Raw genomic sequence first — 17,770 nt, forward strand, 5'->3', positions numbered from 1 at the left:
AGGGGGAGGAGGAGTTAGAAGGGGAGTGTGGCATGGTGGAGAGAGATAGTTCAAGTGTAGAAATGAACGCCAAGATACTCCAGTGTCTGAGACAGCGGTAAGCTGCTCTTGGCCAAGTGCACCATCCAGCCTACTTCTTGCAGTAATGAGATCACGTTGCCAGGTGACTCTCTTCCACGTTTTTGGCCCAAATCAATCAATCGTCCAGATACGGATGAACCAGGATTCTGTCCTTGTGCAAGGACAACACTAGCACCACCATTACTTAGTAGAAGGTCCTGGGTGCAGTGACCAGTCTGAAGGGCAGTGCATGAAACTGTTAATGATGTCCCAGAATGGCAAACCACAGGAACAGTTGATGTTCCCGGCGAATGGGAACATGCAGATATGCTTCCGTCAGATCTAGAGATGTGAGAAATTCCCCTGATTGGACTGCCATTATTACTGAGCGCAGAGTTTCTATATGGAAATGAGTCACCAGCAAATGCTGAATGACTTCTTTAAGATCCATGATGGGCCAAAAGGATCCCTCCTTTTTGGGTACGACAAAATTAATGGAATAGCGACACATATTTCTTACAATTCGGGAACAGGTATTACAGCCTTTAAGTCTAACAGCCTCCTTAAGGTAGTCTTCACTGCCACCCTCTTCCACAGAGAGCTGCAGGGAGAGACCATAAAGGCATCCAGAGAAATGCGAAGAAACTCTAGACCAGCAGTTCTCAACCGGTGTGTCGCCAAGCACACGCAAGTGTGTCACACACTTCCCAGTTCCCTGATGGCCCAGAGCTCCCCCAGCAAAATAGGAACTTATCTTCCGCCTGGGCTTAAAATGCTGATAGCCCGGGCGGAACGCAACAGGAGAGCTGGAGTCAGCAGCACCAGCATGATTTCTTCACAGCCTGGAAGAGGAAGTGGAATGCAACAGTTGCACGTGTGGGAAGAAGAAACCATGCCAGTGCGGGCAGCATCAGCCCGAAGAAGAGAGGTACAGCCTGAAGAATGAGCAGCGTGGAGCATGTCAGTCCCCGCTGCCTATGTGAGTCCTTTCTCAAGGCCGCGAAGGCTGGAAGTGGAGGAGGCTGCTGCTTCTGCTAAAGCAGGAAATGAAGAAGGCTGCTGCTGTCACTAGTTCAGTGGAGGGAGAGAGAGAGAGTGAATGGGCAAGCATGCATATGTTTGAGATCCTGTGTGGGTGTGTGTGAGAGAGAGAGAGAGAGAGACAGCATGTATGTAAGTGAGTGATTGAGAGCCTGTATGTGTAAGTGTGTGATTGAAAACCTGTTTGTGTGAAAGAGAATATGTGTGTGTGATTGAGAGCCTGTGCGTGATTGAGATCCTTTGTGTGTGAGAGAGGTAGCATGAATGTAGTGTGTGACTGAGACCCTGTATGTGTAAATGAGAGAGATCATGTGTATGTGTAATTAAAAGCATGTGTGTCTGTGTGTGATAGAGAGCCGGTGTAGGTGAGAGAGTATGTGATTGAGAGCAAGTGTGTAAGCGAGAGAAAGAGAGAGTGCATGTGTAATTGTGTGAATGAAAGACACAGCATGTATGTAAGTGTGTGATTGAAAGCCTGTATATGTGTATGTGTGAAAGGACAGCATGTGTGTAAATGTGTGTTAAGAGAGTATATAAGTGAGAGAGTAAAAGCATTTGTATATGTGTGTGATTGAGAGCCTATGTAAGTGAGAGAGCGAGCATATGTATAAGTTTGTGACTGAGAGCCAGTGTGAAAGAGAGAGAGATTGTGTGTGACTGAGAGAGAGGAGAAAGTTGCAATTCAAAACAATCTCAGGGCACCTGGATATCAAACGTTCCCAGGTATGCAGAGCCAAGCATTTTTATCCTTATTTTTCATTATTGGGTCTTTGTGCTTGCTATTTTGAAATATTTTATTGGTCTCTAGAAATTTTTAGTATGAGTTTTTAATTATTGGATATTCCATTCATCTGCTGTTTCAAAATAATCTGTTCTTTTTATTATTGTAGTTTTACTGCTATTGATTTTATATTTCTTGATTTGTTTTATGAGGACTGGTGATGTTTCTCTTTTTTCTTTGTTAAACTGCTTGTTGCGGTTTCCAGTTCAGTTTTTGTGTGCATATTTATATTTATGCTTTATGAACTCTTTATTCTTTGTTTGGTGAGGGTCTGCTCATGTGACTGAGGTGAGGTATTCTGCTGGCATGTAGTTTCTGTGTAGGGCTCTATAGCAGCCTGGCTTATTCCGTTTTCCTAATTGGAGGAGTATTGGAGTTTTAAGGCCTGGTTAATATTTTCGGTTTTTCCGTGTAAGGTGGTTATTGTTTGGTGCTGTTTTGTAATGGGATGTTTACTATTTATGCAATTCCTGTTCAGACAGAGTTCTTATCTTTCCCTTGTGTCATAACAATAAAAATAAAACTCGGCCTTTATTTTTTATTTTTATCATGAATTATAATGAGCAGTGTGTCATAGATGTGAGAATGGGCTGTCAAGTGTGTCACGATGGGAAAAAGGTTGAGAGTCACTGCTGTAGAGCATAGCCTTCTTGTATCACTTCCAGGACCCATTGGTCTGACATGATCTGGATACCACCTCTGATAAAAGTGAAAAAGATGCCCGCTTATCTCCTGCACCAGTGGTCAACAAAAGAACATAAGATATGCCATATTGGGTCAGACCAAGGGTCCATCAAGTCCAGTATCCTCTGTCCAACAGTGGCTAACTAAGTCACAAGTACCTGGCAAATACCCAAACATTAAATGAATAGATCCCAAGCTACTGTTATGATCTCGAGGTGTTTGGTGGATTCTCACAGGCAACGTTGATGGTATCTCCCGCGGGGAGGAGCCCCTTAGGGAACAGTAGCACCGGGCTAGACTCAGATGCACAAACACAGAGAATATATCTTTATTATACAGCTTGTCTGGTTCACCAGAGGTGGCAGTAGAGAGTGGATTAGATACAACAGTCTGTGATCTTCGGCGTAGGAGACCCATCCCACAATGGTGGTGTAAGGCCCCGATGCAGATATCCAGTAAGGCACTGTAGGAGAGACAGACAGGCAGATGTTATAACCCACTCCCTTGTAGCTGAGTAGATAGAGTTCCCAATGAGCAGTAGAAAGAGGATGGGTATCAACAGTCTGTGATCCTCGGCAGAGGAGACCCGTTCCACAATGGTGGTGTAGGGTCCGATGCAGATGGACAGCAAGGAGCTGTAATGGCCAGACTGGGAGAAGTAGTACTCACTCTCTGTAGCTGATAGGTAGTGTTCCAGCAGGTTGAAGAACTGGTAGAAGGCACCAGGTTAGACACACAGGCCTTCGAGGAGTGAGTACCTATAAATAGGATAGGTACCTGGAAATAAGCAAAAGGGCCCCCGAGGAGCGGGTACCCAGGTTAGTAGAACCCCGGAGGATGAAGGTAGCTTCCAGCAGCAGTAGAAGCGGCAGAGCAACTTCAGACCGGAACGAATTCAATCTGTTGCTAACTCGGTAAGAGTCAGCAAATGGGCAACCTTTTGAAGAAGGAAGCAGTGACATCAGTCGAGGGGGAAGCCCCCGAGGTTCGCGCCAGCACTGCTATAAGACGTGAGGTGTGCGCATGCCCTAGGAGGCCTCAGGTCAACATGGCGGGACGCCATGCCAGAGCCGCTCCGGGGAAGCCGGAGGGTGCGGCAAGGAGACACTATGGACGCCATTCTCCCGAGGCTGGTGGAGAAGGCTGAAATAGAGGTGAGGCATGTCGGACGAAGCCGTCTGAGACCGACGGACAAAACAGCTACTAATCCTTATTGATTAATAGCAATTTATGGACTTCTGCTCTAGGAACCTATCCAAACCTTTTTTAAACCCAGTTATACTAACTGCCATAACCACATCCTCTGACAATGAATTCCAGAGCGTTGAGTGAAAAAGAATTTTCTCCAGTTTGTTTTAGATGAGCTACTTGCTAACTTCATGGAGTGCCCCCTAGTCCTTGATTTATCCGAAAGAGTAAATAACTGATTCACATTTATTCTTTCAAGTCCTTTCATGATTTTGTAGACCTCTATCATATCCCCCCTCAGTTGTCTCTTCTCCAAGCTGAACAACCCTAACCTCTTTAGCCTTTTCTCTTAGGGGAGCCGTTCCATCCCCTTTATCATTCTATACTTTCTACAGTGCGGCTACATCTTTTTTGAGATGCAATGATCAGAACTGCATACAGTATTCAAGGTGCAGTCTCACCATGGAGTGATACAGAGGCATTATAACATCCACCATTTTATTTGCCATTCCCTTCTGTTATGCCCGTCGGTCGCAGACGGCTGCGACCGCGTGTACTTACTTCCTGCACTGCTCTCCTGCCCTTCCCGGGGCTGCTCATGGCTCAGGCCAGCTTTCACCGCTGTATTCCCCGGGACTCCTCATGGGGTCTGGATGCCACCATCACCCTCTGCGACTTTGGGCCTTTCTAGGTGCGAGCGCACTCCACCGGGCCCTCCTTTGAAGCCTCATTGGCGGGAACCTTGGGGCGTTTCCGGTTGATGACATTATCAGACCGGTGTATTTAAACTCCACCTTCGCCCTCAGCTAGCGACTTGGCAACAAGTTCCGTATGTCTTCGACTACTGCCTACGTGTTCCTAAGACTACGCTTCAAGCCTTGGACTTGGACCCTGTCTAGTACCCGCTCCTCAGGGGCCAGTGCATGCATTGGGGACTCGCTCTCCTCGCCTACTCTGCTCTTCAGGCTGGCTCTGCGTCTCCTGGGTTCTAACCTGCAAGGCCTCCCGTTCCTCAGGACTACCTCTGGGACATCTCAGCTGTCCGTGAGTTCTACAGGGGGGCTTCCCCGCTCCTCGGGGTTGCGCCCGCAACCTGAACAAGTCTGTCAGTGCCTCCCAGCTCCTCGGGACCACGCTTACGTTTTACAGTGACTACCAGAGCTTCCCCACTCCTCGAGGTAGCACCCTCTGGCTTCTCTGGGACTTTGCACATTTACCCGCTCCTCGGGGTTGCGCCTACGTACTATATCGAGACTGCCAATATTTCCCCGCTCCTCGGGGCAGTGCTATGTCATCACCAGAGGCTCAGCTCAGGCTTCCCTGTCCTGTGGGTTGGCCTATGGCGTTGCATCATCATCCTATGCTGTGCAGCTCCTCCCCTCGGAGTTGCCCTCTGGAGTTCCTCCTGATTGGCCAAACCTCACGCCCCCCACTCTGCAGTCTGTCTGGAACTCCTCACCTCGGGGTCCCTGCCCAGGTATTGCCTCCAGTCTACTGTCCATGGGGGTCCCCTCCTGGTACCGCAGGACCTCTCCATTGCCTCACCCAGAGCTCTCCACTGTCTCTGACCTCACCTCCCGACAGTGCAGACCTGTGGGGGTCCTTCCCACAGGTAGTAACAACTTGCATCTTGGGCCAAGGGCCCACATACCCACAAATCATAACACCTTCCTAATAATTCCTAACATTCTGTTTGCTTTTTTGTCCGCCACAGCACATTGAGCTGACAATTTCAATGTATTATCCACTATGACGCCTAGATCTCTTTCCTGGTTTGTAACTCCTAATGTGGGAACCTAACATCGTGGAACCACAGCAAGGGTTTTTTTGCCCTATAAGCATCACCTTGCCCTTGTCCACGTTAAATCTCATCTGCCATTTGGACGCCCAATCTTCCAGTCTCATAAGGACCTCCTGCAATTTATCACAAACCGCTTGAGATTTAACTACTCTGCATAATTTTGTGTCATCCGCAAATTTAAGCTCCTCACTCATCATGCCCCTTTCCAGATCATTTATAAATATATTAAAAAGCACAGGTCCAAGTACAGATCCCTGAGGCACTCCACTGTTTACCTTTTTCCACTGTGAAAACAGACCATTTAATCTTACTCTCTGTTTCCTGTCTTTTAACCAGTTTGCAATCCACAAAAGGACATCGCCTCCTATCCCATGACTTTTTATTTTTCTTAGAAACCTTTCATGAGGGACTTTGTCGAACACCTTCTGAAAATCCAAATACACCACATCTATCGATTCACCTTTGTCCACATGTTTATTCACCCCTTCTTAAAAATATAGGAGATTTGTGAGTCAAGACTTCCCTTGGGTAAATCCATTCTGGCTGTGTCTCATTAAACCATGGGAGGTGCTTCATGGTGAAGATCGAGGTGTTACTCTTCCGAAGCCTGCATTCCTCCAAGTCTTTCTGGGCCAAAAGGACTGAGTCCTACCGAAAAGTCAAGACTTCTGAGTAGTTGTTCCCCTATGGTGACGAAAATGCCTGTAGTTTCTAGTCTGGCCCATTGCCTCAAAAGGATGCGATGCCGGCTTTTTATCCTCTGATAAACAAGGGACCTGGGGTTCCCCCTATCTATTTGTCAGTTTCTTCAACTCATTGCCAAATAAAAGAGAATCCTTCAAGGGTAATCTCGTGAGATTGGACTTAGAATCGTGTTTGCCAACCAATTTCGCATCCACAGCTGATGTCTAACTGCTATTACAGATGCCACCCCTCTGGCAGCAGTGCAAACAAAGTCACAGCCCGCATCAGCCAAGAAGGTGGCTTCCAGTTCCATTACTGCTCTGCTATTCGACCCTGCTCCATAAGTGTCCTGAGAGAGACACAGACTAGCCTGAGCCATCAGGGAGCAACAAGAGGCAATTTGCAAATTCATTGTGATAGGCTCATAGGCCTGCTTAAGAATAGCTTCAGTTATCCTGAGCATCATTTAGAGCTTTCCCTCCTTCCACCAGAATGGTGGTTCATTTTGTCACAGAACAGACCAGCACATCTACCTTCAGGAAAAGCAACTGTTCTCTTGCCGAGGGATCCAAGGGGGTACAGACCCGCCAAAGCACATCCCCCTTTATAGTTTTCTTCGGGAGCACTCCATTCAAGGTCAATCAATTCTTGAATTACATCCAGGAGGGGAAAGAAGAATGACGCTTTGCATAGGGTAACCAAAAGAGGAACCTTCTTTTGTGCACTCGTAGAGTCACCTCCAGCTACACCAAGCATCTTCAGGTCTATTATATGAGGCTCATAACTCATCTCTATGAAAGAAACAGAGTAGAGTTCTGTGAGGCTCTTCCAGAAGGGAGAAACCCAAATCTTCATCAGTCAAGCTTATCTACTTCCTTCTGAACATCCTTAGGGACCACTGCACTGCCACTCTTGCACAGGTGACAGACAACTGGGAACCCTGAGTATGTGACATTGATTTTGAAGGTATTGCAGTCTCTCTAGGACAGGGCTTCCCAAACCTTTAGCCAATGTTGACCCCATTTTAGCACTTGAAAATTCACACGACTCCAGAGAACAACCAAACCTAATTAGTGGGGGTGTAGTTTGCTTCAACAATCCCTCCACTCACCATTCCTGCACTCCAACTGATCCCGTCTCTCAACCTCCATCCCTCTCCAGAGGGCCTCTCAAGCTCTGCCCCTCCAGCGGATCCCTTCTTACATCCTTCAGTTCCTCTCCCCTTCCCAGCCTAGCCTCTCTCTCACCCACTCCAGTTTATTACATCCTCCCCACTGAATCTCTCTCACCTCCAAGCCAGTTTTGTAATCCCAGTTGATCATGTCATCCTTTCTTCTGTCTTTTCTCACATACCCTCCCAGTTGATACTCTCACCCCTAGCTCCTCTCTTGCATCCCCCTCTCACCTTCCACGGCCATTCCCTCTCCCACTGATCCAACCCTCAAACCCTTCCTGTATCTGATCCTTCCCTTCAAACAGCCCCCATCCAAACACCCCCTTGACTAGGATCAGCAGCAACGTTTTCCTTTGGGCCTCAGACAATAAGTGGATGACAGCTAGTGGGAAGAGAGGGCAGGCTGATGACAGGGGCAACATTTTTCTCTTAGGTAAGTTCAATGATGGGAGAACATAGAGATGAAGTGACAACCTACACAGAACTGTGCACACTCTGCCCACTCTTCCCCAATGGCTGGTCCAATGCCTGATGTTTATGTGCAACTGGCAGCATCATTAGTAATGAAAGTCAACACAGGATCTGTGAGCCAGTAAAAACTCACAGGCCCTGCAGTGGTCCCAGTCCCTCCTCACACATGGCTTCTTGTTAGTGTGGAAACTCAAGTGAGGGTGAGACCATTGCAGGACCTGAGAGTGCATGCTGGTTAAAGATCCCATGCTGATTTCCACTACTTCTGCTGCTGGTGATGTGTGAAGAGGACTGCCCTTTCAGGCATTTGTGACCCCAGCTGGAGGTTTTGGGACCCCATTTGGGGTCCTGACCCACAGTTTGGGAAGTTCTGCTCTAGGATTTATTTTTTATTTATTTATTTGTTTTTATATTCTGATATTTACCCATGGGTATCATGTCGGTTTACAAGATAACTTTTTTGATACTGTGACGGAGGTTATATTATCTTTACATTGGATGACCCTGCAGAATGCTCTCTAGTCCCTGGAAGAATTCCACCCAGTAAAAGGCGGATGGGTCCATACCAGGCCCCATAGGCCTCAATTTGATGTCCTCTGACCAAACATTCCTTGAAGAGATCTCTCTCATAGGGTTAACTGAAGAAGGGGACACCCTTGTTGTGTCGCCCTAGGTTCCAGTTCCCCCTGACCAAGGGGATGGACCAGTGGCAGCAAAATCAGTTGGAGGCAAATTACCTCGATCATCCAGGCAGCGCTGACACAGACTCACAAAATTTCCTGGCTGTATTGACCATACATGACAAGCAGCACAAATCGCTAAGCGCTTAGATTTATTTGCTACTGGTGCCAAACTACCTCGACTTTCATGTGCACCGAAATAAGATGTGTGCTCAGTACGATCTTAAGGATGCTTGCACTCAGTACGCACTCAAGTCGGCACTCAGTATGCACTCCAGCCAGCACCCAGTATGTACTCAAGCCAGTATGCGCTCAAGCCAGTATGCGCTCAAGCCAGCGCCCAGTATGTACTCAAGCAAGCGCTCAGACCACACTCAAGCAGGCGCTCAGTACGCACTCTGGTAGGAGCTCAGGTAACTGCTCAGTATACATTGACTTCTCTAAACCGACGCACGGCGAAAGGACACATCAAAAGCGCATAAAAACACCGCTGTGGCCTACCACACAGCTTGATAAACTCAAGCCTAAGAGCGGGGCCTAGTCCAAATGCTGCTCAGCCTGCCGAGGCTGTGCCGCCTCTGCACCTCACTGAAACTGCCCAGAGATGTGAGTGGGAGAAGGGAAAGACACCGATCACTTATGCCAAGGGCAGAAGACCCAGTAAGGAAGGAATAGGGGAAAAGAAACCTCCCTACTCTCTTTTTTTTTATATTACCTGAGCTCAGCCCTCCCTTGCTGAGAGCTCAACCAAGTCTCCGGCTACGGGGGGAGAGGGCTAAAGCCTTCACTGCCGAGCCTCCCTCGTCCTTCAACCATTTTGCCTTTTTTGTTTTTTATGTCCCCAACTGAAAGACTGCCGGACTAAAGGCACTCAACTGAGGGAGGAACCCACCGATATCACCTCAGGAGTTCAAGTAGTGCTATTAAACTTATCCTTTCTTCTGAATTTTCCTTCTTTTTTTTTTTTATTGCAAATAATTCCCATTAGGGAAATGCATGTCCACCATCTGCTGGAGATGGGGAATACTGGTGGCTTGATGGGGCAGGGCTATATGTCTGTTACGTCAGCTTATACTCCGTCTCCATCTGCTGGTAGAAGTGCACAACCCACTAGTGGATATTGGCCTGCCTGAATGCAGAGGAATTGAACTATATACCTAACTGCAAACCAATGCAATTAATCATGGTGGTCGAAATAGTCTATGGGCAATTTTCAAATAACCCACATAGATGCTAAGGGGTAGCATGTGCGGCCTTCATGTGCGCGCGCTATGCAGCGCACGCACACATGTACGCCCGATTTTATAACATGCGTGCGCACGTTATAAAATTGGGGGTCGGCGCGCGCAAGGGGATACACAATTGTGCACCTTCCGTGCGCCAAGCCATGCTGCCTTCCCCCATTCCCTTCCTCTTAATCTGACCTTTCCACCCCTTTCCCTAACCTTTCCCCTTTCTAGCCCTACTCTAACCCCCCCCCCCCCCCCAAAAAAATTTTTATTTTACCTTTTGCGCCTGCCTCTGGGCAGGTGCAAGTTGTGCGCACCGACAGGCGATCCTCTGGCCCTGCCCCCAGACCTCCCCGCCCCCTTCCCACCCCTTTAGTAAAGACCCGGGATTTACACGCGTCCCGGGGCTTTATGCGTGTCGCTGGACCTTTTGAAAATAGGCCCAGCGCGCATAACCCTTTTAAAATCTGGCCCTAAGTATACAGGCTCTTTTAACCTGCATATTTTACACTAATTTTGAAAGGCAGATAAACTCATGTTATTTCCCTTTAAAAATTAGTACGTGTAAGGTATATGCCTAAAGAGTCTGCATATTTTGCACCTGTTATTTGTTCAGGTGGGACAGAATAGCACATGTACTGTTTAAAATAAACTGTAAGTGTGCTATTTTACACCCTTGACCTAAACAGAACCAAAGGATGTTTTTTTTAAGGTGGCTAAAAGCTTGAGCACGATGGAAGGTGTGCTGCATTTGAGGAGAGCAGTTTTTTAAGACAGGCTATTTTACCTGGTTAAATGCTTTTTGAAAATTGTCCTCACCATATCAGAATCCCTCAACTTTGTTTCACAAGTTTACATGCCAGCATAAGAGGGTCTCTCTGGTATTATTGTTTTATGTGAGTACTCCATACAATGATAGGGTTGCCAACTGGCTCCATTTTTTCAGGGCAGTCTAAAAGTACTGCATACATCTAGTAATACTATAGAAATGGTAAATAATAGTAGTTGTAGAATTCAGATCCAAAAATTTGACATTTTTGATGAGCATTCAGATACTGGACTCCATAAACGGTTTGAATCAACCCCATGTACCAAAGCACTCTGTCATTTGTTACCTTATAAATAAATGGTTGTATTCTGGTTTCATTTGTAGCCTTCGCTATCTCCTGTAAACATGGATAAATCTATCATGAGTGGAAAAGATTTGGACCTTACTGTACCTCCATTTTATATGCAAGAAACTGAAGGGGACCTTAGCGATTACCTCTCAGGAAAACAATCAGTTGAAATAGAATGGAAAAATGTAAGAGGAAAGAAAACAGAGGTATGGGCTTATAGACTATCAAACTTTCCTTAAAAAAAATATTTAGTGTATGTTTCATGTTTTATTTGCTAATAGCAACTACAAAAAGCATAGGACCTAATTTTCAAAAGCATGTACATGCTTAAAACTGAGTTTTACATGTATGAATGCATTTTGCCTGTGTAAATGGGCTTTTGAATATTGGTATAATATATTCCATTGAATTGTCATAGGTTTTACCCGTTTTAGGTGCATGTTACCCCTGTTATAATGTAAACCGATGTGATATCCATTTGAACGTCGGTATATAAAAGTTTTAAATAAATAAATAAAAATGTTGTATTTACATGCGTAACTCCTTTGAAAATATACCTGATAAGCTTCTTTATATTATTTCAAGTATTTGCATAAATTTTGCACATCATAAATGAAAAACTGGATTGAAGTATGTACTATGTATAGCTGGGTACTTCATAAAAAATCACAAGCGTAAAACAATTTCAAAAAGACTGTATGGTAATAGTCAGGCTCTGAATCTATGTAGCTGCCTTATAGCATAGATTTTTTGATTTAAAAATGATTTCCTTTTCATCCAATAAGACCAGTCAGACAGATGGGTTATGCATATCGACCAGCAGATGGAGAAAGAGATCAACAGACTTATTGATGTCCTTATATGCATCTGTACGGCCACCAGCCTGCCAGTATTCTCTGTCTCTAGCAGATGATTGGCAAGCATCCCATGCTGTGGACTGCAGACTAATAGGCTGAAGACGACAACTAAGGAAGGCTTCTGAGGTGAAAGTTTTGTGCTCCCTCCTTCAGTTGAGCAAGGTCCTTCGTAATTTAAAAAAAAAAAAAAAAGAAAATCAGGAAAGAAATAGAACATTTCATTTCCTGGGAAGATTGCCTGGCTCCCTTCCTCAGTAGAGCGTAGCAGGACCAGGGAACTTCCAGGAGGAAAGGTTGGAACTTTTTCCTCCCCTTTTCCATCTTTTTCCACCTTGTTGTTTCCCCTTCCCTGCTGTCTCTTCAGGCTTTTGGCTCATTTCTTTCTTTCCAGTGCTGCTCATTCCATTATTGGCTGTTCATCACCAATAAAGTAAAAAAAAAAAAAAAGAAAGACTGCAACGGGACTAAGTCAGCTCTAGGAGAATGCAGCTGCAATGGGATTGCAGCAGAGTTGGCAGAGCTGGGATGATGCACACAGGCGCTGGTAATGGTGGTGGAGCACAGGAAATGAACCAAGCTGAGTGAGGCTTGTATGCACAAGTATAGGGAAGCAGTAAATGTGCCCCGATTGTTATAAAGCTCGAGGTGAACTCTGAAGTAGCCATTTCATGCCTATAGGTGGTTACACAGCCGCTGATTCGGACAGCATGTTTCCTCCTTGGGTGTACTGGATTTGGAAGGAGCTTCGGAAGCCATTTTGGAGTCACGGAGAAGCAAGGGGAATTCTGGCCTTCTGCTCTTAGTCCCAAGGGATGTGTAGGGAATAACCGATGGTCTCCAAATTGGCGGTTTCAGCAGCTTTAGTGCAGACTTGACCTAATTTTGATGTTTCCTCTTTGCCCTGGCTTGCAGTCTCAAAATATTTTTTTTAAGACCTACAGGCCTTTTGTATGAGATAGGGAATGCAAGGACATGTCTCTATGCTTTCAGTGCCTTTGGCTCCTGCAAGGACTCAGGCTAGGAAGAAACCTAGGGCAAAGGAGGGCAAACGGTTAGAGGAGGACATCTCCTGAGGATTCCCTGGATGGTCTTGATGGGCTACCCCAGGGGCCTGGTGAGAAGGCCTTAGAGAATAGGGAATGCCCTTCAGAGCCGGAGGAATTCTCAATGCTGCACCTCTTTCATAAGGAAGAGTTATCATCCCTTATACACAATCCCTGCGTATTGTCTCTTGTTATTGTAGAGGATTTGAGGAAAGAGGCTTTTAAGTTCCACTGAGGATCCTATTATGGTCAATCTTAGGAAGCTGTAACTAACTAATTATAGGATTTCATACTGTGAACTAGATTTAAAAAAACAAAGTTACTTTATTAAGATTTACAAGTTCAGAAAAAATATCAAAAATCACATCTTAGTGTATATACACAGCTTTGTAAAAATACAATATTATACCAAAACATTTCCTCTTAACAGTGAAATTCCTAAACAGCCATACTCTCCATACCCGCTATCACTCACAACTATCCATACTCATTTATAAAAACATATCCAACTTATGACACTGCATCGCTCCATGGTGACACCGCACCTTGAATACTGTGTACAATTCTGATCGCCGCATCTCAAAAAAGATATAATTGCGATGGAGAAGGTACAGAGAAGGGCTACCAAAATGATAAGGGGAATGGAACAACTCCCGTATGAGGAAAGAATAAAGAAGTTAGGACTTTTTAGCTTGGAGAAGAGACGACTGAAGGGGGATATGATAGAGGTGTTTAAAATCATGAGAGGTCTAGAACGGGTAGATGTGAATCGGTTATTTACTCTTTCGGATAGTAGAAAAACTAGGGGGCACTGCATGAAATTAGCATGGGGCACATTTAAAACTAATCGGAGAAAGTTCTTTTTTACTCAACGCACAATTAAACTCTGGAATTTGTTGCCAGAAGATGTGGTTAGTGCAGTTAGTATAGCTGTGTTTAAAAAAGGATTGGATAAGTTCTTGGAGGAGAAGTCCATTACCTGCTATTAAGTTCACTTAGAGAATAGCCACTGCCATTAGCAATGGTAACATGGAATAGACTTAGTTTTTGGGTACTTGCCAGGTTCTTTTGGCCTGGATTGGCCACTGTTGGAAACAGGATGCTGGGCTTGATGGACCCTTGGTCTGACCCAGTATGGCATTTTCTTATGTTCTTATGTTCTTATTTGTAATTCCTTATTATATCCCTTAAAAATATTTCTCTAAATTGCTTTATGAATGCCCTGACAATACATCAGTTCCACTGAGGAAGCCAAGCTGGCGAAACAGCAGGGCCCATTGTCGGGGTATTTATAAAGCAATTTAGAGAGAGAATTTTAAGGGATAAAAAAAAGAATTATGTATAGATATTTGGTAACATTATGTGATTACATATTCTTCTTTTTGGTCAGCTCTGATAGACTACTGCATAGCTACTCCATTGTTAGTCTTTTATTTGGTTGGTTTGAGGTGTGAGTTATCTTTGCTTGTTAATGAAGAGGTTAAAAATGTTTTGTAGGGTTGCTTAATGCGGTCGGGAAATACTGAGGTTGAATGGAATAGCTCATTGTGAGGGAGTTCTCAGTTCGTTCAGTTCAGATAGAATAGCACATCATTGTGCAATTATATAGTCCTCTTTTTGGTTGACATAGATAGATTAATGCAGGACTATTTAATTGTTAGCTCTCTATCTGGTCAGTTTGTGGAGCGAGTTACCTTTGCTCTTTGTTAACGAAGAGGTTGAAAATGTTTTGCGTGGTTTTTTAATGTAGTCGGGAGACACAGAGAGATTTAGTTTGTTTAAAAAATCTTGAGTTTGGAAGTATTGTGCTTATTTCAGATTTTGGATAGACGCCATCAGGTGTAATGAGAAATTGCAACTTCCAGTTGTTTTAGTTTATAACCGGTATGTGACTCTGCGCATGCACAGTGTTTTTGTGACCATACGGTGGCAAGATCCCAGGTCGGTTGTATCCTCTGAAGTGTGTATAAGGTTGGTATTTTGCCAATTTATACATTGTCATGCAGGTTATTATATTTGTTTAGATGTTTAGATGATTTTTATGGATGGTTATTCTTTTGTAGATGTGATTGATTCCAGGCTGTTGAATTATAGAATATGGACATTATTTACAAGCCTTCACATATTTTCAGGGGTAAGTTAGTTTTGATACTTGGTGAGAGTATAAATTGATATATATTTAGGTGATTAATTAGTTCTTAATCTTTTTAGATTGTGGAGAAAGCAGAGTTGCTTACCTGTAACAGATGTTCTCCCAGGACAGCAGAATGTAGTCCTCACATGTGGGTGAAGTCACTGGACAGAGCCCTATCATGGAAAACTTTTCTGTCAAAGTTTCTAGAACTTTTGACTGACACACTGAGCATGCCCACATGCCATAATCCCTGAAGCCACAGGGGTCTCCCTTCAGTCTCGTTTGTAACAAAAGTGTGAGCTAAAAAATAAAATAAAACGTTTCGGACCCAACTCCGCAGGGTGGCGGGTGAGTTTCGTGAGGACTACATCCTGCTGTCCTGGGAGAACAACTGTTACAGGTAAGCAACTCTGCTTTCTCCCAGGTCAACAACTGTTACAGGTAAGCAACTCTGCTTTCTCCCAGGACAAGCAGGATGATAGTCCTCACATATGGGTGATTAGCAAGCTACAGGCTGACTCATATTTGTTTGGACCAACAGTGTGCAACTTGTGCAACAGGCACAACAACTGGTGTACTGCTGGGAAAAATGAGGCAGCTTGAAAATCACAGCAGATTGGATGTGGAAGGAGATGGAATTATACTGGAAATAAGTTCTTCAAGATGGATTGGCCAAAGGCAGAGTCTTGACGTCCTTCCTTGTCCAGACAGTAATGTGCTGCAAATTTGTGAAGAGAGCTCCATGTTGCAGCTTTACAAATCTCAGCAATCGGTTCTGAACAATAGTGTGCTACTGAGGTTGCCATGGCTCTCACTGAGTGCACCTTCACTTGCCCTGGAGAGGAAGGCCTGCTTTCTCAAGGCAGAATTCAATACAGTCTGCTAGCCAGTTAGAGAGAGTTTGTTTGCCCACTGCAACTCCCGGTTTGTTTTTATTGAAAGAAACAAAGAGTTGGTTGGATTTTCTATGGAATGCAGTGCTGTCTAGGTAAAATGCAAGTGCACACTTACAGTCCAAGGTGTGTAAAACCCTCTCACCTTGGTGAGAGTGAGGCCTTGGGAAAAAGTGGGCAAGACTATAGATTGATTCAAGAGGAAGTCAGTAACCACCTTGGGAAGGAATTTTGGGTGAGTACATAGGACCACTCGGTCATGTAGGAACCTGGAGTAGGGTGAGTATGTGACAAGTGCTTGTAACTCACTACCCTTCGAGCGGATGTAATGGCTACTAGGAAGAGAACTTTCCATGTAAGAAATTTAACATCGCAGGAGTGCAAAGGCTCAAACGGGGAGCGCATGAGCCTTGTAAGTACTACAATTAGGTCCCATTCAGTGACTGGTGGCCGTAGAGGGGGCTTAAGTTGTAATAGGCCCCTCATAAACATACTCACAAGGTGTTGCGCTGTTACCGGGGCATCCCCAACTCCCTTGTGGTACGCTGAGATGGCACTCAGGTGTACCCTCATCGAAGAAGTCTGGAGACCAGAGTCTGAAAGGTGCCAGATAGTCTAATAGAGAAGGAGTGGGACAGGAAAAAGGGTCGATATATTTTTGCTTGCACCGTATAGTAAATCTATTCCATTTAGAAAGATAGGATTTTCGTGAGGAAGGTTTTTGTGAAGCTACAAGCACTTGAGAGACATTGGCCTGGATTTATCAAAATGCGGTAAGCGATAGCAAAAGGGGCATGTTTTATGCTAATATAGTATTTATCACAATTTGTGATAATTACCTGTGCAAAGAACTAAGTTAGTGCACATTGTGATACCATTTCAGATTCTGCAATAAGTGCCAAACCTGATGTATTTCCTGCATTCAACCACTGGGGGACCAGTTTTTCAATGAGAGAGAGAGAGAGAGTGAGTGAGTGCCTGGCCATAATATCATGGCCCATAGGCAGATATTTGTATCCCTAGGGTAGGCCCACCTAGTAACTCGAGGTGGGGATTAGGTAAGTGTGTAGGGGGTTAGGGGCCACTTTGACATGCTACGTGACACCTACGAACAGAACAGTGGTCACTTGTGAAGATTTGCTGGCCTTCGGAGTGAGGAAACTCACTCCAAGATGAGATTTGGGCAAGGTTCTCTCAACCTAGCTTGATGGACTCTCTACCTGGAGAGCTCTGGAGCTCTCTACCTGGAGAGCTCTGGAGCCTTCAAATCATCTGAAATAAGCCTTACAGGACACATCACAAATGGTGATAAAACCTTACCACATGGTCACGGCCACTATCACACTGCCTAACACATTTCAAAGAGGTGTAGTTAAAATCTGCATTATGGCTGTGCAATAGCTCTTCGCAGAGAGGCTAACCCAGCCCACTCTCCACCCCTAACTCCTCCCATTTTTGGAATTTGCATCGCACCATATGATATGGTGCGATCGCATGCGATAAGCCCTTAACGCATGCTAAAACACCTTACCGCATTTTGAAAAATGACAAAAGGTTGAGAGATTGCAGGATCGAGCTTTTACCATCCAGGCTGTGAGGAATAGGGTCTGAAGGTTCAGATGGCATAACATGCCTTGGTTCTGAGTTATGAGAGTGGGTGCTGTGCCCAGGAGAATGAGTTCTCTGATCGAGAGGTCGAGAAGCCTGGGAAACCACACTTGTCGAGGCCCATACGGGGTTATGAGTATCATTGACCCTTTGTCTTGTTGTAGCTTCACTAGAGTTTTGGCTATCAGCAGTATCGGGGGATACGCGTATAGGAGGCCTGTGTTCCAGGGGCGAGCGAAGGCGTCCATGGCTAATTTGTTGGGTTGCCTGTGCAGGGAGCAGAATCTGTCCACTTTGTGATTCAGTTCGGATGCAAAGAGGTCT

At 45.0% G+C, this 17,770-nt stretch overlaps 1 protein-coding gene across 8 annotated transcripts in view; it reads left to right on the forward strand.

Moving 5' to 3' along the window:
* SYCP2 (synaptonemal complex protein 2) overlaps positions 1 to 17,770 on the forward strand; it is a 752,024-nt gene that overhangs the window by 646,520 nt on the left and 87,734 nt on the right. For all 8 annotated transcript variants that reach the window (XM_029611557.1, XM_029611556.1, XM_029611555.1 and 5 more), the window contains one exon: positions 10,947 to 11,117. In XM_029611557.1, coding sequence (XP_029467417.1) covers positions 10,947 to 11,117 — 171 coding nt within the window. The remainder of the gene's footprint in view (positions 1 to 10,946; positions 11,118 to 17,770) is intronic.

This window comes from Rhinatrema bivittatum, chromosome 8 (genome assembly GCF_901001135.1).
Source record: "Rhinatrema bivittatum chromosome 8, aRhiBiv1.1, whole genome shotgun sequence".
Taxonomy (NCBI): Eukaryota; Metazoa; Chordata; class Amphibia; order Gymnophiona; family Rhinatrematidae; genus Rhinatrema; species Rhinatrema bivittatum.